Source organism: Vigna unguiculata, chromosome 5, assembly GCF_037176805.1.
Source record: "Vigna unguiculata cultivar grain cowpea cultivar isolate G323 ecotype 2 chromosome 5, ASM3717680v1, whole genome shotgun sequence".
NCBI lineage: Eukaryota > Viridiplantae > Streptophyta > Magnoliopsida > Fabales > Fabaceae > Vigna > Vigna unguiculata.
In genome coordinates, this window is record NC_140796.1 from 5,753,203 (window position 1) to 5,775,298 (window position 22,096).

Genomic DNA, 22,096 nt, shown 5'->3' on the forward strand with positions numbered 1-22,096 from the left:
TAAGGATGAAATTTGGCCATATTCAAATGAGTAGGTCACGATCAAAATTTGGCCGTATTCAACTGAGTCGGCCACGACCGAAATTCGGCCGAATTTAGTCGAGTCGGCTTCGGTAAAAATTCGGTCGTGTTGGCCTCAACCAAAATTTGACTGAGTTGGTCCTGGCTTGAATTTGGTCGTATTCGGCAAAGTCGATCGCGACCAAAATTTGGTCATATTTAGGCGAGTCGATCCTGACCTAAATTTGGCCAAATTCAATCAAGTTGGTCATGACCAAAATTTGGTCGAGTCGACACTAGCCCAAATTTAGCCGTATTCGGTCGAGTAAATCCGAACGAAATTTGACTATATTCAACTTAGTCGGCTGTGATCGAAAATTGGCCATATTCAGTGAAGTCGGTCCTGACTAACGAATTTAGTGGAGTCAACCCTGACCGAAATTTGACTGATCAGACCCTGACCCAAATGTGACCATATTTGGCCAAGTCGGCTCTGACCAAAATTTGGTCGTATTAGGCAAAATCGGCCATGGCCGAAATTCATCGAATCCAGTCAAGTCGATCTTGACTGAAATTTTGTCAAGTCGACCTTGGCCCAAATTTGGTCACGTCGTCCCCGACCGAAATTCGTTTGAAAGTCATCCAAGTTCATCCCATGCTGAAATTTGGCCTCGTTGGTCATGACAAAAAATCTGCCAAATTCTATGGTGTCAGTCATATGGACACAAGTTTTAAAAAATTTAATTTGAATTTATTTTATGAAAAATGAATTTTGGATTTTGAATTTGATCCAAATATTTAGATCTGGATTTAAACTTGATCTAAATATTTGGATCTGGATTTTTAAAAAATCCAATATACTTTTTTTGAAAAAATGGATTTTGATCGAAAATCAAATCCAATTATTTGGATCCAAAATGGATATGGATTGGATGATTAAAAATTCAATCCATGATCACCCCTATTTAACTCCTACCTTTTACTCTGTTTGACGTAAATTACGATAGACCATTAATTCTTTCAAAGAAAAAAATAATAGTACATTCGTACTAAATCATGTCACATCAGAAAATAAATAAAGGATGAGAGTCAAAGAATATGATAGGAGTCATAGTATTATTAAAAAAACAAAAACTTATTTGTATCCGTTATCAATTGCTTTTGTTGTATATATTAAGGGAACGGTTTATTTTTGTATGGAACATAGACAAAACTAAGAGCACACAGGTTTGCAGATTATCCAAGAATGAATAAGGCGAAGCACACAGATTTTTTGGTGTGGAAAGTGGAAAACACACATAAAATAATGGTAGCATTAAGTAGGGTTCGTTAATTACTATTTGACAGCAGTTTTCAAGTACATGGTGGGGATTTAACTATCTTTCCAACTTCAACCATACACTACCCAGTTGAAGTTTAAAGTAATTTATTAGTATCCTCATGATTCACAAAGATGAGGGAGAATCACTAAAATTGTCATATATTATAACAGAATATTTGCACTAACAATTTAGTTTCCATTAACCAAAACATTACACAAATGGAACATTTTTTTTTTCTGAGCATATATTAACTTAAGCTACATTATTGAGCCTTGATCCCAGCAAAGTCTCTGACTGTGAAACCCACCTTATCAAATCTTCCCTTTTCATTGTTCTCTCTAAATTTCAAATAATCCAAACACACAAACGGTTTATACATCCTCTTGTTTCCTTCTCCAACAACTTCATCTGGTGCCAAAATGAGCTTGTCATTTTCAAAGCACCAGAAGAACGCAAGAGAAAACCTGTTCAAATGATTCTTCAAAACAACTCTGTGTTCTGAAGACCTTAGTTTGTCATTGCTCCATGCCTGCAACATGTCCCCTATGTTCAACACTAGGGTTCCCTCTGAAGGGCTTATACCAATCCACTCTCCCTCCTTTGATCTCACTTCAAGCCCTCCAATCTCATCTTGATATAACATTGTAATACAACTCATGTCAGTGTGCATTCCAAGCCCTTCAACTTCCTCCTCCATAACATCTGCGGCTGAGTAATTGTTTATCCTCAAGTAACCGTGGCACTTCTTGAACTCACAATCATAAAACTTCTTCTCAATGCCCTCCCCTAAGCTCATCAGCACAATCTTTAGAATTCTCTTTGACAAATCTTCCATCTTACTACAGTATTCCTCAATCATCACACTGCTTACAACACAAGTCTATGTTCAGATAAATTTGTCTGTAATTATATATGTGTGCAGAACTGGTCTTATGTGTATGTCAGACTAGAAATTAGTGGATGATTTAATAATGGACGAAACAATAAACTGAATAAACAAACAAACTTTGCTAAGATAAACATAAAGTCATGTTAAAAAGTGAACTTAAATTTAATTCAACTTTACAAAACTGACTTGTAAAATAAAGTTTGCACTCATTTATATATAAATTGATCTTATCTTTAAACTACGGAGAACTTCCATGAGACAAAGAAAGTGATATAGCATAAACAGAACTAGTCTTATATCTATGTGGAACTAAAAATTAATGGATGGTGTAGAAACAATATATATAATAAACAAATAATCTTAGTTAGGATAGGCTTAACACCGTAACTTTGATCATGTTAAAAGTTGAACTTTAAGTTTAATTCAACGTTACAAAATCAACTTATAAAGTGAAATTTGTACTCATTTATATACTATAAATTGATCTTATCTTTATAGATTTTGTAGAACTTCGAAAAGACAAAGAAAGAGACACCAGAATAGTTTAAAGTGGGAAGCTTAATTGGAATAATGCACACTTATATATTGATTACCTGAATTTGGAGTCGTTTTTGTCAAAGAGAATTTCAGCAGAAGAGTTAGCAGAAACATAAAAGTTAGGTCCAGTAACTCGGAGGCTCTCAAAGAATGGAGAGGCAATGAAATGAGGGGTGTAAGATTTCAAAGATGAGAAAGGACCAAGTCTGAGTTTAGTATCAGAAGGAAGGTTGAAGAGGTGTTTGGAGAGTGATTGGATATGGCTGAAAAGATCTTTGGAGATTCCATGGTTGATTATGTAGAAAACCCCCCAATCTTTGCTTGCTTTATAGAGAGAGAATAGAGAAGATGGCTGCAATGGCTGAGAAAGATCCAAAATGGGAATGCCATCATGAGATTTAGGGTTAGACATAATAATAATAATGCCTAGGATGTGAATAGATATGCATAGAATAGCATGTTGCCATCTAAATTTTGAGTCACTCAATATATATAGAAGATATATAGAAGGACAATGATAAGTTAATCAAATTTTGACAATTTTATCTTATAACCTGAGGTATCATCTTTTAATTGGTTTAGAAATATTCAAAAATGAAAAAATGAAAGATGAGAATCCACTTAAAAAAATGACACGTCTTGTAAGAAAAAATTAGCAAAATTTAGTTGTTAAATAATTATTTTCCATATAGAAAGTAGGTACAAGAAGCACACAACATGTTTTGGACATGAAAATGATGAAGTCACACGAAAAAGAAAAGAATTAAAATAGTATTTGGATGGAAAAGAAAAAACCAGTGATTTTGAAGAATTTACAGTAAAACTCAATCTGTTATTTTTTTCACTTTCTTTTTTCTAATTTTCTCAATCTGATTAACTTATTTCATTCTATTATTATTTTAGTTTTGTGTGAGAGAAATGATTAGTGTTGAAGAATGGAATGTGAAGATAATGTGGAAAGAACAGGTAAATATTATTTTTTGTGAAGTAATGGAAGTGTCACCAAAACATAAAAACTATGGTTGGTGGTTTTGAAAGTGTTGAGTGATTGATTATGGGAAATGATGAGGGTTTATGACCTTAATCAGCATTAGAGGCTACCATTTTGAGAAGGCCATTGATGATACTTTCCACTTCAACTTTCATCTGTTGCAAATGATACACTCGAAAAATTGTTTTGTATTGATAAAAGTGGGAATCAAATGAGACAAAATGATATGAGGGTTGACCTATGAATTCAACAAGATTGACTCAAAAGTAGGGTCCTGTACCCATTTTCTTAAACTGTGCATTTTACCATTTTCTATTTTATATTGTGTCTTCTATGAATCTCCATATGTGTGTATTTCTTTGGTAGTTATTGTTATATAAGTTGTAAAATTTGAAAAAAATCTGCTGCGTGTTGAAACCTAATTGTGATGTTTTATTTTTTATTGAATTTTTGTTGTTTATATAATAATGGTGTTTTATTATCTAACATGGTTTTTTTATTAAAATAATAAAAATTAATCCTTTTACAACATTTTATATTAATATATTTGAATTTATGAAGTATTTAAAAATTAATTAATCCTTTCTTTTAAATCATACCAATAATACAAAGAATATCCACTTACCAATAACACAAAGAATATTTCGTGTTAGTTTATAAATATCTTTGAAACTGTGCAACCTGAAAGATTTTTGGATTAGTAAAAATTCAATTTACTTACTTGAATTGCATCATCTTTAATTACTCATTGTTTTGTCTTGAAACTATAAAATGTTAGCACATAAAATAAACGATTAATCATGTTAATAGCATTAAAGACTTAGAGACTAATTTAAACATTAATGTATTGATCGTTAAAATTTTACTATTTGATGTTAGAGATTAATTTATACTTTAATTTATAAATAATTATAATTTTTATTTATAATAGAGACTTTTTATTTTATAAATTAATATTTAAATTAATCATTATAATAATTAATTATTATTTTATTATAATTTTATCTCTAAATATCTATTTGGAAGTATAGGAGCAAGTGAAATAAAAAGTAACAAAACAAAAATTGGAGAGAGTGAAATAAAAGAAGGCTAAGGATGTATCAAACTAGAAAATTGACCTATATAAATAGAGTTTGGAATGTGAAAAGATTTGTTGTGAAATAAATGATACTACTCATTAAAGAAACTAAAGAAATTGAGGTACCACCAATTTGAAAATAGTTTTAATGTACCAAGGTACAAAACATATATTTAATGATCTGACCAACACAAAAAAAAATTGTATAGATGCCTTCTTGTTGTACTCCGACAAAGTTTTTAAAATGCAACAATTATCTCGTGTGATTACAGTTTGACATTTCGTTCAAGTTGATTCGACTCAACTTTTAGTCTGGGCTTATCTGGTTCAATTTTCGGTTCAGGTCAATTCGATTTAGTCTTTAAGTTGGACCGACACGACTTGACTTTTGGTTTGTCCAACCCGACTAGATATTTGATTTGGATCGGTTCGGCTTGACCTTCCACTTCAATTGATATGTATCAACTTTCAATTCGAACTGACCTGACATAACCTTCAACCTGACCTGACTCATCTTGACTTTCAACTTGACCCAACTCGGTTTAACCTTTGGTCTTGGCTGACTTGCATCATCCTTCGACCCGACATTTGTCCAGAGCCAACTCTGCTTGACCTTTCGACATACGTCAAATTGATTCGACTTGTGCCGAATTTTCTCGACCTAAGACTTATTGATTTATCTCAACTTTTGGTCTAGACCGACCCGACTTGTTCTTCTACTCAGGTCAATTCTTCTCGAACTTCTGCCTAAGTCAAATCGACTTGACTTTTGATTTGGGCCAACTAAATTGACCCTTCAAATTAAGCTAACTCGACTCGACCTTCAACTTGATTGGACTTGACTCGATCTTTGTGAATGAAGTGAGAGGAGAGTAACAAAGAGTGAAATTTCAATTTTCTTATATTTTTTAGGATATTTAAAATTCTTCTATTTTATTCATTTGAAATACCTCTCAAAATTCTTCAAATTTAAATTTCTTTCTAATTTATTTATCCAAACAAAATATTTTAATATAAAAAAAATTAAAATTAATAAATTACTCTTCTAAATTACCTCACCAAACATAACATTTAGAAAAAAAGAAAGCGAATAATTTTATCATGCTTCTAATGATCCTTTATGAGAACTCACAAATTCTTTTATCTTTTTTCTTATACATAATAAGAAAAAAAATATTATTATTGAATACCACTTTCAAAAACTCTATAAAAAAAGGAAGTCAAAATAATTATTGACAATACCCTCACATAGTTAGTATAATAGCGTATTACGATTATGAATGTCTAATTATAAATTAAAATGAACAACTCGTGAATATTCATAACAACAATTTAATTAATTAAAAAATTAGAATATCCAAAAAAGTATGCAAGTGATAAAAAGATGTCATAATTAGAAATGGTGAATATTTTAACACAGATTCATGACTTTAAAATAGCAATTTAAATATAAGAACAAAATTATCATCCAAACCCAAGGAAAATTTCTCTTACAAAGTAAAATAAAAAAACAAATAAACTTTATTCACTAATGAATCAAAACTTAATAGTCAATAAATGACTGCTTATTTTATTGACATGTGACTAAAACTTATCTATATAATTAGAGTCATCTAATAAACTATATAATAAGTCTAATAATAGCAATTAACATTTTAAAAGATTTTTTAATCACAAAAATATAGAAACAAATAAAAAGGTTAAACAAAGATACAGTACAAAATTACACAATTCCTAATTTAAATTTATAGTTTCAATCTCCTTAATTCTTCATCATACACCTTCAAAAAATAGTTATTTGCAACACGTTGCATAAAACCATACAATAACATTATATCACTAATTTAAATGTGATAACTCTCCAAACCAGATAACAAAGTTTACAAATTTTAGTCGAAGAACAAGTCTCTATTTCGATTTGTTAACAAAAATAAGTGTTTTCAAAGCAATTGCATATTAATTCTTCTTCTAGTTCATACAATTTTTCAATTCAAGTCATAAATGCCAACTCCCAAGTATATATAAAAAAATATAAATACCAGAGGCTTATCTGTATCATTTCTTATTTTAAGCTCAATTTTGAGTGATATATTGTTTTTCATACCTACTGTCATTTTTCTTCTCAAAAATCCACAAACATTTCATTAAACAATATCCTCATAGTTGTCATGTCACCAAATTTGAATGCATCCAAAAGATAGAGTTGTCTTAGTTAAATTCCTATTCCATTATCAAAATCTAAACAGTTGGAAAAGGAAACATTGGTGTTTTAGAATTATGTAAATGTGTATAATGAGAAAAAACCTCATTGTCTATTATAAGAGAAAAAAATAATAATGATCCATAAAATTCGCAACACAATAAAATTGCCAAATAATAAGTGTTCAAGCTGTAACGATATATTACCATTGAAACCTTATTGTTACCAGATAACAGGGTCGTAAAAGCAGAGAAGCAATAACTTATAATTTTAATACTATGTATTTTATTTATAACTCAATCACTCCTTTCAGCATACTGAACGTAAAACTAGAGAAGTAGCAAAAGATGAATAAATAAATAGAATATACAATTTAGCATTGGTATAAAGCAATACTTACTACACATGAAACTCTAATAAAGATAAGACTCATTCTTCTCGAGTGGCAGGATCCGTTCCAGTAGAAGGGCTATCGGCAAAATATTCTTGATGCCTTAAATTCACGCCATACTGTTCATAAAGGATAATAAGTGGATTCAATGTAAAGGAATATAACATAGCAACAACACAACTAGAAAAAATAAATTATATATGTTATCTTCTAATCAGATGTCTCAATAAAAACCATAACATTGATCTAAATACAAGCTTAAAAACATAACACAATACCTCACGCAATGCTTTTGATAAGTCTTCCATTGTCAAAACTAAACGTTTATCCTGTTATATATAATGAAATGTAAGTGCTACACATACAGAATGAATGTACAGTCAAAATCAGTTAAAAGCTGTCAAAACCTTCTGCTGCTTGTCCCTTTTGTCTTTTGGAATTGTTGCTTGTCTTGCTTTGCAGTGCCTACAATTAACATTTAGTACAACTCATCATCCTGTATGAACAGGTTTAGGGTTTAGGGTAACCTCAATTTCGACTCTAATTCTCTTCCTTTTTTCATTTTCTGATCTATCACTTTCTTTCACACCATCTAAATGAGGGAAGAGGTGTTTCTCAGACACTCCTCGACTCATCTCACATGCATAAAAAAACTTTCGCAAAAAGTTCAATAAATTTTAGGAAACCACAAATCAAGTTCAACAGAAGAATATTTCTAAAATTAACTAACACATGAGTAGTTAGCTCTGATGCAGTAATTCAAGGTTAAAAATAAATAAAATAAAATAAAACAAAAGGTAGATGGTAAAGATTCAACAAAAGGACAGGTAAAATGAACATACTGAAGTGCATCTCCTGCAACTTCAGCAACAAACTTCTGAGTGGCAACAGCTACCAATCTAGTCCTGAAAAAAATGATGAGCATTTCTAGTCAAGCTCACAATATATGAAAAAAGAAATGCAAGGGCTAAAAATCCAATAGAGAGCACTCAACAACAGTCAACCAAAATGCCAGAAGAGTTGAACATCTATAAATTTCACAATGGCACTTGTTAACTATATTAGAGGTCCAAAACAACAACGCACAGAAAGAAATCCAAAATTAACCGAGTAGGAGTGAAAAGAGATAAAATAGCTAGCAAATCAGATCAACTCAATTAGCATATTTCATCACTTTCCATCTAAAAGTGATTAACAGTCAGTACTCCTTTCCAATATACTGACTGACTGTGCCATATTAAAGAATCCCAAAGGATGAGTAAGACACAACATACAAATATATAAGAGTTGTATTTTTCTCAGAAACCATAAAAGAAATATAAACTAGTAATCTTATATCTTTATTTGTTAGTCCACTTATCTCTCAACAGCTTCAAAACTCTCAAATTGACAAACTTTAAGGCCAAAGTGACACAACTGAGATATGTCCATGTGATAGTGGGGTTCATAGAATGATGATTTTTTTATTTCCGTGAAGAAAGCTGTTCTACGTTTGATTTTTACACTGAAAAAATCAACGAGCTACCATAATATCAAATCACTCAAGCACTCATCATTTTGCAAATGCTTGAACTTTTGATTTATATCATATCTTCCGGCATGACAACAAAAACAGCAAAAAGATCAACTCAGGTAAAGGATTACTATCCAAAACCGCAGGATCAAAAAGAAAGGAACACAAGAAGCATTAAGAAATTGAACACGATAAAATACAGGAGAAAGGAATGGAAAATGTGAGTTTGATCCAATGTAAACTGGCAAATGAAGTTAAAATAAATACAAGATGTCTCAATCAAACGGCACAAGGGTAAATTAGACATCCATTAACCAACAGTCCAAACTCTAGCGAGATGAAATGTAATTAACAATCTTTTCGATCTAAAGGTGTTAATTACACCGTTAGCCCCTTTTTCTTATTCATGTTAAAATAAGGACAGAGAAAGATGGGAAAGAAATTCTATAGTAAACATCAACTGAACAATTGAACCCAAAAGAGCATGCATGACCCGAATGAATTTAGGACGAGATAACCACAGGGCAGGAGAAACCCATCAGAAAACAGGGTACTCAATAACTTGTTTCCTTACAAAAATAACCTTGCCTAAATTGAATCCATGGACCCTTGTTTTTTGAAGCAGAATATATAGAAAAATTAATAGTAAATAAAAGATAAGAGAACCCACAATCGAACGTCTGGACACTGAAAACCGCTCTTGGCCAAGTAATGTTCCACCAATTCATCGGGTATCTAAACAAAGGAGAGACTGATTAAATTGGGTAAAATGGAAAATTAGAAGAAAAGCAAAATAACAAAGAAAAAGAAATTTACAGTGGGAGTGTAATCCATTAAGGAAGCAAGGAAATCAGAGAGAGCAGTATCATCGTCAGGTCTTCCTTCACTTGATTGCGGGTTCTGATTCATCCTTCTTTCGTGCCAATCTATCACTACTCAGAAAAGCTTCATACATACATAAACACATACTACCGTTATTGAATTCTCCACATATATACATATATACACCAAGAACAGAAATTGCAAGAAAGGACAAAGAACACTGAAAATATGGTAATATTGTATTATTGGATAAAAAGACAAAAGGGGGAATACAGGAAGTAGTATTCCTGTCCATAGACCAAAGCTCCTCCAGAGAGCTGTTGCTCTCCATTCATAACCAACTCTGAAAATAAGACCTGGTCCCTCTTCTCACACACCCCAAAATAACAGAAAATATATATTCAAACTGACATTAGCAAGTTTTTTCCATAAAGACACCTTATCTCACTAGATGAGATGGATTGCATATCATTGGGCTTGGTTAAAAACCAATTTCTCAAGAACATTAATCATCATGAAATTGCTTCCGTTAATTTCTTCTAACATCCTTAAATCAATAGGTTAAAACCAATTTCCTAGCATTCCTCCACCCCCACACGTGTTAAACTTTATAGAAACAGAGGAAACGGAAGGCCGTGATGAAGAAGTAATAGAACCACAACAATAGATAATAAAATGAAGTAAAATGTCACAGTCAAACTTTCTACCTAACACAATCTAAAGCTCAAGCAAGATCTCTAGGTTCAAAAGCAGCAATTTTCTCTAACAACTTTTCAACTTCAAACTGTTCTTCCAATAAATATGAAATCAACAGAGAAACAACATATGGAATGTACAAAGGGAACAGAGAAGGACTCGAGAGCAAACAAACAAAGAGCGGCGCAACGCGAACCTAACCTAAAGAAGATGGCTCGCCGCTCACGGCGGAGTTGCGACAAGCCGTCACGCAACGCGGCAGATGTTGGGGATTTGGAATCTCTACTTGGGACTTCCAAGTTCTGTATCTCCTTTTTTCGGTTGTTATTTTTTTTTAATGGAATAAGCTTTCTATAATATATATAACTTTTGGGTTAAATATATTTTCTTTTTAAATTATTAGTAAAAATTCTATTTTGTTTTTAAATTAAATTATAATATATTTCATCATGGATTTTATAGAGTATATAATTTAAAAATAAAATGCAATTTTTTACAATTATTTAAGGACGAAAACTAAATTCATTTCATAACTATAGCGTATACACGGGTGTCGTGTATGTCTGGACATATTTTGTAAATATACCTGGTGGGTAACAAATATGTATTTATATCTATAGATTATAGATATAGAAAAATTCTTTTAAAACAAATAAAAAATAGTAAAAAGGAAAATTTATTGAAGTAAATATTCTATACTGATACACTAAATATACTATATAGTATTTTTAGTGCATGGTTAAATATGTTTTTAGTCCTTAATTTTAAATGAATTTTATAATTAATTTATTTTGAAATTTTGAACCAAGTTAGTCATTCATCTTTTGAAATACGTGGATTTAATTCTTTTAATCAAATTTTGTTAGGTTTATTTGATGTTTCGTATGCATTTCAAGATTGTATTTGAGTTATATATAATGTTTGATACATTTTTGTTTTAATGTTAAGTCAAATATTATTACGAAATGCGCTTGAAATGTCAAATAAATTTTAACAAAAATTGGATTAAAAAAAGTAAATCCATGTATTTTGAAGAATGAAAAATTAAATTAATTTAAAGTTTCAAAATAAACTAATTCCAAAATTTACTGAGACTTAAGGGACAAAAATATATTTAACCCTTTAATGTATTAATGTAAATACAGTTAAGTAAATGGAAATGAATTTTTTTTATTTATATATATATATATATATATATATATATATATATATATATATATATATTAATAGCCACTTTCTTTGTTAGATTGGGCCCGCGGATGTAAAAGAAAATCCAAAAGTAGTTAAGGTAGGGGAAGTTTAAAAGTATCAATATATTATAACCATGCAGTTAAAATAAATCAAAACTTAACGTTTTATCCAAAAAAATAGCAATTATATTCAAATAAATAAGATATTATTTCTCTTTGTACAAGTTTAATTGTTTTAAATATTAGATTTATTTTTTTTAATTATAATATTGGTAAAAATTACTCATATAGAAGTAAGAAATTGTGATTTTAACATGGGTACAATACGTTTTATGCCTTTATAAAAATATTAAAAATCACATTTACAAGTGAATTTATTTTTATAGAAAATTTAAAATTTTTTATGGTAAAATATATTGTTTTTGAATAAAAAAATGAAATTCCAAATATTTATGTGAACATTATTTCAAATTTTACTTTAAAAAAATAAGAATTTTACTATTTTAAAATTCATATATTGGCTGATTGAAATTGAATTCGACCATCAATTTCATTTCCCAACTTTCAAAACACAAATTCTTACCATTTTAGTTAAAACCAATATTCCTATCAAAAGTTTTCAATGGAACATTAGTCCAAATACCAAATATAAAACTTTCTAGGTCAATATCTCTATCATTCAACATAAAATACTAATAATCACTCATTTTGTTTTATACCAAAACAATGCTAGCACAATACAATTATATAACACATAAGAAATTACTTTTATAACCCAAAAAAGAGTCATTTTCAAGTTGCTAAGGCATATTTCTATAAGTTCACACGTTTTATAAAGACCAGTAACAATTATTTCAAATTTTATAGGGATAAAAACCACAGAAAAACTTTATAACAGTAACCCTAGAAAAGAGAGTTAAAGTTCAGTTGAAATCTGAGTAAATGAATACATTTGGAATTATGCAGTGCAGTGAAGGAAAGAGTAACCAAGAGGAATAAAATCATAATAAATTGTCGGTTTGAATTTGAAGAAAACAGTTTTATGAAATTAAGTGCACTTTATTCTTAGCCAATATTATGTTATATTTAGATATTTCTTTTGGCCTAAAACCTCTCATCTGCATGCTTATGTTCCAACACAGGTTTTAACCCTTTTCAACCTTCACATAACAACGCAGGTAGAAGAAAGTTTAACAAAAGAGGTGCAATGTCTGTGTTTGTAAGAAGTGTTTTCTTAGTTTTGTGGTTGAGGTTACTATCAAGCACCAATGGCTTTGAAATAAGAAGTCATAAAAGTCATTTAAGTGTGACAAATTCTTTAGAAGAAGGATTGATCCTAACCCTTCATTGCAAATCTGCAGATGATGATCTTGGACTGCAAATTCTTTCACCCAATTCTTCTTTTGTGTGGAGTTTTGCGGTTAACTTCTTTTCTTCAACGTTGTTTCATTGTTCCTTTCAATGGAAAAAAGATGTTATTCATAAGTTTGCTATATACGAAGCAAATAGGGATGAGTTTAGATGCATGAGATGTAATTGGACTATTAAACAAGATGGACCATGTTTGTTTCTCTACAACCACTTCAACTCTTGTTATCCTTGGAAGGATTAATCACAAAAAACATCTCCGATCCTAATTTATATATACGTGGGGATTCAGATTAATAAAAATGTATTCAATAAAATTGAAAAAAAAATATTACTCATGGCTTTTTTATATTTATTTCTATCTTCTCTGTTATTTAGAATATTCAAGGAGATTGAGCATAGTACAATTCAGCTAAACCACTGATTAAGAGACAGAAATGGCAGAACTTTATTTGAATGATAATACATAGTTTGAAGGAAGAAAGAAGATGAAATCTAAGTTTTCCAGCGAAAGCAAAGAGAGGATCCATCAGGTGCAACCCTACATGGTCCATCTGGTTTTATAAACCACGAAAGGTTGGAAGCCTTATCCCTAGATTTTACGAACATATCAAATGAGTGATAGCCGGAGCTTTGTGCACCAAACCACTGAAAGAAACATATGAATTCCTTATCAAAGAAATAATTCCATTGATGAGAAGTTCCAGGGATGAGAGTAATGGGTGGACCTTCATCAACCGTGCATTCAATGTCTAAGTTCACATTTTCTCCCAAAGAATTCGTAGCCCTAACCACAACTTTCTCTCCCATACCATTCTTCACCATTGATAATATCAACATAACCACCCACACCACTGACACACTTCTACCAGATGAACTCATTTTCTTCCACCTTCTACCACTTCTTCTCTTTACACCCTCTCTATATATAAACATCTCATCACAACCATTCATTGCTCTTTAAATTTCATTTTCCGTTTTTCCAACATTCAATTTTTAAACTTTCTTCTCTTATCTTTTTTAAAGGATTTAATAAATTTTTAATGCCTTCAAGTTTTTCCATTACTGTTATTTAGTCTCAATGGAAAGATTTCATCTCAAATTTGTGTCTTTTTGAATCATATTGACAATTTTTTCAGCACATGAATTTCAAAAAATATTATTTTCTCTCTTAGTATCGACAAGGTTGCCTTTTTTTATACCTTAACATATTGACAAGTGTACTATAAAAAATTTACTTTCAATTTTTTTTTTCTTGTTTTTTTGAGATGCTTAAGTTTGGCAACAAAAGAGATCATCGTCATTTATACGTATTGAATGCATATATTTAATAATTCTGTTAATATAAGGAAATATTAACAACATAAAAAACATTTATATGCATTAATAAAAGGATTTGCCTCATCGTTATCCTGTAGAAGACGTGGAAAATGATTATATATTACTATGTTTAAAAATTATTTATACGTATATTAGTTAAGAAAAGTTATTCAAAAACATTACTTACACATTTTCACATAGAAACAAAAAAATCACGGTAAAATAATGACGTTAATTTTCCCAATGTATGGATGCTGTGCATGTAAAACTAAAATGAACTTGGTTGCAAAATGGTCATTCTTTTGGTTTTGGCCTAATGTGCTCAAGGTATTCATTCTATTTCTAACTCATCATATATGTGAATTATACTTACTTTTGTTTTGTCTAAAAATAAAATATAAAATTTCACTGCAAATAGTCCCATTAAGGTGTGTTCATTTCAACTAGGGATGACAATGGGACGAGACGAGTTTCGTTATCATTTACACATTTGCATGGAAAAAATCATCTTCATCTCCATACTAAATCCAATTGTATCAAACTTTTCTTTTATCTCCATCCCACCGAGTATATAATTGTACTCATACCCGTACTTGCTTACCATTCAATATTAATTAATTAATTTTTATAAAATAATAAAAAATTACGGTTAAGGAAAGATAACAATATCAAATATTCAAGATTAAAAGAATGATTGTTTCTACAGTATCAAATATTTAAAAAGAAATTATAGTTGTATAAATTTCAAATTTGAATACCAAATAAAATTTTATGAGAACCAAATATTTATTAAATTTGCAAACATTAATGAAACTTAGTTAATAAAATTTAAAAATATTTTTAAAAAATATAAAAGGAAAACAAATATTCAAATTAAAATATATTTTAAATATCTCTTTACTTCAATTTTTAAATTCTAATGAATATCTTTTTTATACATTGATAAAAGTTATAATATATATATCACTTTATCAAAATCATGCAGAGAACAAAAATTAAACCAATAATAATAAATTTTTAACATAGATATTGTATCTTTTGAAGTTTAATATATGCCATTAAAATTCAATGTATCTTGTATCAATTAAGTATGAACTTTTACAAAATTGAATGTTCATTAATTATATCTTAGGCAGTAGTACCCTTAAGCGACATTGGTTAACAGGACTTTTTCAAAAGATATTATTTTCTCTTTGGAAAATGTTAATTAGGATTCTAAAGATATACTTAATAAACATAAAATTCATAGTTAATTTTTCTATTAAATAAATTCTAACTCAAATAATCATTGAATCAAGAAATGCAAAGTTTCTTGTAAATTAATTGATTAGTGGGAATGATTTAATTCAAAATTTAAATAATCATAACAAAGTTCATCCCTCTAAATCAAATGATAGAGTAACAAAACAAAAAATCGTGTAAGTTGTAACATTTATTTTGGTATATTGCGACGTTTTCTGTAACGTCCCATTTAAATAAATAAACTTATTTCAATGACACGTCACGCAAAATGATAATAAGAGTAAAGATGCGGAGTAGGAACTCACTCCTTAAAGATATCCAAGAGTTATGAAAAAGGAAACCTTCGGGCACACCACGATGCCGAACAAGATAAAATACGAGGTCTAAAGTAACCAAGAAACACAGTACAAATTAAATAATACATGGGCCATTGCCCTAGCAAAAGACATAAAGGAAAAGTCCAAGACCAGTTGACTAAGCCGCGGAACCATCATCTCCCTGTTGACCCCGGGTGTTACTCGCATCTGCTCACATCAACAAGTTAATGATTATTGCAAAAGAGAGAACCACACAACATAACACACAACAAAACAGAAGGGTAAGCTAGAATCCAAAATATGTTTATCATGCAATCAGATATACCTTCACAATCCAATACACATATATCATCCAATCATGTTATGACTTTTCAAAACAATACACTAAGACTCGACTCGACTCATCGGGATACATATAACCTGGTCGGATTCAGCGAATGCTTGCACTTATGGTGGATACCTCTGCTCAACCCCGAGCTATGTGTTACAAGTGTTACAATGAATCAATTTTCCTCACACATAAGGTTAGTCCTTAATGGATTTCAGGCCTCCTACTACTCTCACCACAGGAGTCAGTCCGCTCTAAGTGAGACTAACTGACTCCTTAGAATGTTAGGATACAATCCTTACCTTGAATCCTTACCAAGTTATATAGATGGGGAACCACCATGAACACCCACTATCAGGGGCCATGAAATTACGTCTCGACCACTGAAGCACGACCCTGAAGTCTCACCTAGAAACTCCAAGGAATTATGCACTGACTCATACTAGATACATTCATACAATCAAGTAACAATAATCATGCATTCGAACCTCGTGTGCACATTTGTGACCAATTTCCCATTCATATTCCATGTTGCACAATACTACCTCATTCACCAATCTCATGAGTATAGAGTCTCATCTTATACCAATACAACTGCCATTTCCACAACATATATCCCATTCACTTTACATGCTAAGACCACATCAATATATCAATTCATTCCATACCACATATATTCCATGCTATTTCTCATACTGCATACTTAAAACACACCAATCAATCAACCAAACATTATATATAGCATTCAAGCGAAGAAACAGCAAGACCCACAACGCATCTCGCTCAAGCCAGAAGCCCTCGCTCAGGCGAGAGGAGTTCCCTCGCTTAAGCGACAGGCTCTCGCTTAGGCGAGATCACGTCAGCGGAAGTAGGAGGTTTCTCGCGCACTCGCTTAGGCAAATCCTCTCTCGCTTGAGCGAGCCCACTCCTCGCCCAAAGGTGAGGTCCCTCGCCTAGGCTGCACTACAGCGACACACCTCGAACTCCCATGCGTTCTGGCTTAGGCGAGCGTCTCTCGCCTGAGCGAGATGGTACTTCACTCAAACTAAGACCCTCCGCCTGAGCGAGAGCTCGAGCGCGAGCTGGGGTTTGTCCTCTACAAGTCTCGCCTAGGCGAGATAGGGTCGCTTGGGCGAGAATAACAAGTCTCGCTCACTGTTCATTCTGCAACAACTATATTTTTCATACCCAAACAATAAATCCAACCAGCACATACATCCACAGTAACATGCAAGCTCAGACAAACACAAAATAAGGAAAAACGAACACTAATCACACCAAATAGAAGGTTTCTAGCTTCTCTTACCTGGAAGGGTTTAGCAGAAGACTCCTAGACCAAACTTAATTAGCATAACAGCTCCGATGCTAGCTCAGGGACGACTTAAGGAGCTGGAAAAAGGAAAGGCAGTAGAGACATGAGCTACCCAGAGTAACAGTAACAGAAATTGCAAGCACGGTTGAGGGAAATACTTAAGTGAAGAGGGAAACACTGGTTCGAACTCACTTGACCAAGGTGACACCAAACCCTAACGGAGCGGGAGACGACTGCGGCTATAAGGTTTTTCTGAGAACGAGCAAGAAAAGTGAGTTAGGGTAGACTTGAGGTTCGGTTATATCACTTGGGCCAGTCCTAGGCCCAATTACAAGGGGCAACCCTTTACTTTAGGGCAGAAAATAATAAAACATTTTTAATGGGCCTTACATTTTCAAACGACGCTATTTAGGTGTAGTGTTTTTCGAAAACGCCATAGATCTTTTCACTACAAAGTATAATATTGCATTTTAAAGCAAGACGTCGAAACAAACGCCACATTATATAAAGTGACGTTTTAAAAAGATAAATATTGATAGTTAAAGATAACGTTATTTTTTTACTGAAAAACAAATCCAATAAAAACAGCTACCCTTATAAATGTCATAATTCACATTATATTATGACATTTATAAATGTCACTATTATAAATAATTATTAACTAAAATATTTTATTATTTATTATTATTCACATATATTTATAATTTTAATAATTCAATATAATACTTTTTCAATAACAACAATTTAAATTATATAAAAAAATTATAAATCTAAAACCCTATATGGAAGTATAAAAAAAAAAGTGCCCAAGAGTTCAAATATCCAAACACAAAAAAAAAAAACAATATTAAAAATCATTGTCAAATCATAATACAATTCTATATTTAAACTTATTCATAAACTATTTTGCTTCTACCACTATTGTGCTACATTATTTGAAGATGGTTCACCACTTTAAACATCTTGTGTATATAATCAATAAAGAATATAAATAATTCAATAATTTTTAAATAGCAATACAATAAATTTAATAATTTTCTTATGTAAATTATATCTCGTTAGTATATAAATGTACTAAATCAGCAACAATTGCATCGAGAGATAAACCCTAAAATATTAGTTAAAAAATATTCTCAGTGAAATACAAGTTATATAATCACCTAAAAAATCTGTTGAATGAGAGTAGATATTAAATGAAATGAAAGAGATTAGTTCCATTTATAGCATTTGGGAATGAATGCGTTGTTAGTTGGTTCATCCCTACATGGTCCATCTTTCTTAATAAACCATTGGCAATCTGTGCATACATCCCTACACGAGTCTAAAAGAGTTTGGTTTATAATATGACATGTTGCGTGCTTGTGTTATATAATTTGAATTTGGAGATTTATATACATATGGACTATTTTATAATGCATCTATATCATTTTATAAAGCTAGCTTACCTTGTCTGTTCCTTTGTTTGTCTCGTACTATTCTCTTTTCTTTTGCTATGATCACCAATGTGGTGTAAGCATGGAATGATGCAAGCCTTGATGCATCAGTGGATGTGGATAAGTCTTCAGCTTGAGGCTTGATGTTGGCTGAATAGGATATGTGCAAAGTTTTGATAGAAACCCTTAATGGTTTAATCTTTAGATTTCTTCTTATGTTTGTATAGTTAAGTCATGTTTGGATGATGGTATAAATATATTATATAAGTGTTGGATTTATTTGTTTTGTGTTATTAATTATGAATTTCTTTATTTAATAGTTTTATTATTAAACTAGTAGACTGACACGTGTGTACGCACATGTTGTATTTTTTATTATTTTGTATATTAAAATAATAAAATAGTGAAAATATTATATAATGAAATATCATAAAAATTAGGTTATATTGTTGTAAATGTTGTTATTAAAATAATGAAATAGTAAATGTAAGAGATGCAATAATAATTTCAATTCTAAATATAATAAATAGAATTAATATCACAATATAGTACAATTAATTGATTTTACGAAATAATTATAATAGCATGTGACACACATTTTTTTATTTCAAATCTTTTTAGAATAATAATATAATTGTTATTATATTTATTTAACCATTAAAAATAATAATAATAATAATAATATTAATATAAATAGTAATAATAATAAAAAAAATAATGATACCAATAATAAAAAACTAATGATAATAATAATAATGTTTATGCTATAAATATTAAAGTCAATGTTAATCTTAACGATAATAATCTATAATTATATATAAAGATATACATCAACAAGAAAATATAAAAAAAGGACAAGTAATTGAAATACGTAGTAAATAAAATTAAGATGTGTGTCTAACTATAATAATAATATAATACCATTGTAATAATATCTCGTAGTAATAAAAATATTAATAATACAACAACTACATGTATAGAGAGTTGCACATGTGTTGTGTCCTTTTTTATTTTTACAATTTTATCCTCTAAATTATTAAGTCATGTTTGGATTACGGTATAAATATACGAGTTTGATTTATTTGTTTTGTGTTATTAATTATGAACTTCTTTATTTAGTAGTTTTATTATTAAATTGAATGTTACATTCACACAATTAAGAAATTTAATTGGAAAGTTTATTACCAAAAATTAAATTAAACTAAATAAATAATAAAATAATGCATGTTACATTAAATGAATTCTGACTCCAATAATTATTAATGCAGTTTTATTTTAGTTAGAGAACAAAAATATGCACAAATATTATACAATTGTAATTGATAATTTATTTGATTCATAAAAATAAAACTTAAAATAATTAAATAATAAAATAATGTTAACATATAGTTATAATGTACTTAAATAAAATATATTTAAAATATAAATATTATAACACAGTTTTGGTTTAAAGAAATATAATACAATAATATTTAAAATAAATTTAAAACTCTATACAATAATTTTTATAATCAAAATGACTAATACAATGTCATATTAAATAATATAAAAATCATTAAAGAATTTTATGTAATAAAAACTAAAATAGAAAGTTAAAGTTTTGATAAAATTAAATTTTTTATTTAATTATTTTAATGTTATAAGTATGTTAAAATTATTTTATTATTTTATTTTTATTAATGTACATAAAAAAATTATAGAGATAGTTGTATATTATGGATATTTTTATCATCTCAATAAATAAACTAAAATTCTATTAATAATTATTGAAATAAAAAATTATTATATCATAATTAACTATGAAACTTTATAAAATTTAATGAATATTAATTATTGTTAACGATAACCGGTGTCATTAACACAGGTTACCCGGAGCCAATAAATAACACTCCATTATAGTACAACTAAAAATTAATTAAGCTTTAAATTAAAAGATGGAAAAAAAATAAAGAGGAAAAAGAAAAACGCGTGATGGAGAAGACGCAATCGCCACCGGAAAACAAATGTAAAAGTTTTGGTTTCGCAGAAAATCTTTCCTTCTTCTTCTTCCCTATTGAGATTTCAATAGCAATTAAACTAGTGACATGAATAGAGCTTCTGAACTCGAATTTCAGAGACATGAAGAATCAATGATATCACTCTTTTATTCAGATGATAGAACAAGGGTATATCTGCGAACAAAACTCTAAACTGTGAACCCTAGATTCTAGAACTGATACCAGAAATTATGATAAAACACAATTCACTCCCAATTTGAGCAAATTGTAGGTTGTTTGGGACGGTTATAGAGCCTACATGGTCCAGTTTCTTTGATATACCAGTGAAGCTCATCAGAATCAAAATCCCTAGAAGGATCATACATGTTAAACATGTGAGAAGCACCTTTCCATTGAAAGGAACAGGAGAAGGGTGGACCTCCAGATTGAGTTGAAGCAGCATTGTTAAGCCACTGATGAGACTCACCACCGTGCAGAAGGTAGCTTTTACTCTCAACATTTGGACAAGCAACAGTTAAGTCCAAACTTCCATTGTCCAAACGATTTGTGACTTGAATAATCAGCTGTGCAGAAACCCCAGAATTGTGTGCAGATGACAGTATAAGGATCAGAACCCATAAGAATGAAACACTTTTAATAGAGATAGCCATTGTTGCACCTTTTCTCAGTTTTTGGTGAAGAACATTCATGTATACAAGAGAAATGAGGTTGATCCGAAATATATAATGGGGGAAAAGGAACAACTGTTAATGGTACTATGGAAAAAAGCTTAGTCAACCATTAAAATTATAACAGCATAAATGTTTTTGCTTAGAAATCCAAAAATGTCATTAAATATAATTAATTATGCTAGATTTAACATTTTAATATAGTCCGTATTTATTTTTTAATAAATAATTTTGTATGCTTAAAAGAAGATGATCTTAATTAGACAGAATGATCATTATTTTGGTAATATTGTAAGGCTACTTAATCCTTCATGTCTGTCCATATATGAAATAAATAATTTATTATATACATAGTGCAAAACTTTTAGAGTTATTGACAAAATTTTAACCATGAATTTAATTTCATCCATAAATTTGATTTACGAAATGATTTTAAAATTGTAATTACTAACATATTTTATCAATAAATTTATTTTTGTTGAT

At 30.0% G+C, this 22,096-nt stretch overlaps 3 protein-coding genes across 5 annotated transcripts; all 3 read right to left on the minus strand.

Annotated features, from left to right (window-relative positions):
• Nucleotides 1-1,453: 1,453 nt before the first annotated feature.
• Nucleotides 1,454-3,199, minus strand: LOC114183982 (gibberellin 20-oxidase-like protein). Of its 2 annotated transcripts, none has more exons than XM_028071204.2 (2): nt 2,804-3,199; nt 1,454-2,184 (listed from the first exon to the last, which is right to left on the minus strand). In XM_028071204.2, exons 1-2 carry the CDS (start codon nt 3,157-3,159, stop codon nt 1,584-1,586), a joined length of 957 nt encoding a protein of 318 aa, XP_027927005.1. In that variant the 5' UTR covers nt 3,160-3,199; the 3' UTR covers nt 1,454-1,583. The 2 variants fall into 2 exon arrangements, with proteins under 2 accessions (XP_027927005.1, XP_027927003.1); XM_028071202.2 differs by having other exon boundaries at nt 1,454-2,187.
• A 4,079-nt stretch (nt 3,200-7,278) lies between these two features.
• Nucleotides 7,279-10,774, minus strand: LOC114183934 (transcription initiation factor TFIID subunit 10-like). Of its 2 annotated transcripts, none has more exons than XM_028071131.2 (7): nt 10,640-10,774; nt 9,737-9,865; nt 9,591-9,655; nt 8,250-8,312; nt 7,815-7,872; nt 7,686-7,736; nt 7,279-7,526 (listed from the first exon to the last, which is right to left on the minus strand). In XM_028071131.2, the coding sequence occupies exons 2-7, from the start codon at nt 9,827-9,829 to the stop codon at nt 7,446-7,448; spliced, it is 411 nt and encodes a 136-aa protein (XP_027926932.1). In that variant the 5' UTR covers nt 9,830-9,865; nt 10,640-10,774; the 3' UTR covers nt 7,279-7,445. The 2 variants fall into 2 exon arrangements, with proteins under 2 accessions (XP_027926932.1, XP_027926933.1); XM_028071132.2 differs by having other exon boundaries at nt 10,635-10,768.
• Nucleotides 10,775-21,190: 10,416 nt separating this feature from the next.
• Nucleotides 21,191-21,595, minus strand: LOC146886006 (S-protein homolog 3-like). The gene has a single exon (XM_085672867.1). The coding sequence runs from the start codon at nt 21,593-21,595 to the stop codon at nt 21,191-21,193; it is 405 nt and encodes a 134-aa protein (XP_085528993.1).
• Nucleotides 21,596-22,096: the final 501 nt, after the last annotated feature.

Bases quoted from the DNA above. Each gene is read 5' to 3' on its own strand.
- LOC114183982 (XM_028071202.2), bottom strand. From the start codon at position 3,159: ATGTCTAACCCTAAATCTCATGATGGCATTCCCATTTTGGATCTTTCT. The intron at 2,188-2,803 runs GTAATCAATATA...TTGTGTTGTAAG, and splicing joins AAAAACGACTCCAAATTCAG to CAGTGTGATGATTGAGGAAT.
- LOC114183934 (XM_028071131.2), bottom strand. From the start codon at position 9,829: ATGAATCAGAACCCGCAATCAAGTGAAGGAAGACCTGACGATGATACT. The intron at 9,656-9,736 runs GTAAATTTCTTT...TCCTTTGTTTAG, and splicing joins TAATGGATTACACTCCCACT to ATACCCGATGAATTGGTGGA. The intron at 7,527-7,685 runs GTATTGTGTTAT...CTTTATGAACAG, and splicing joins TATCAAAAGCATTGCGTGAG to TATGGCGTGAATTTAAGGCA.
- LOC146886006 (XM_085672867.1), bottom strand. From the start codon at position 21,595: ATGGCTATCTCTATTAAAAGTGTTTCATTCTTATGGGTTCTGATCCTT.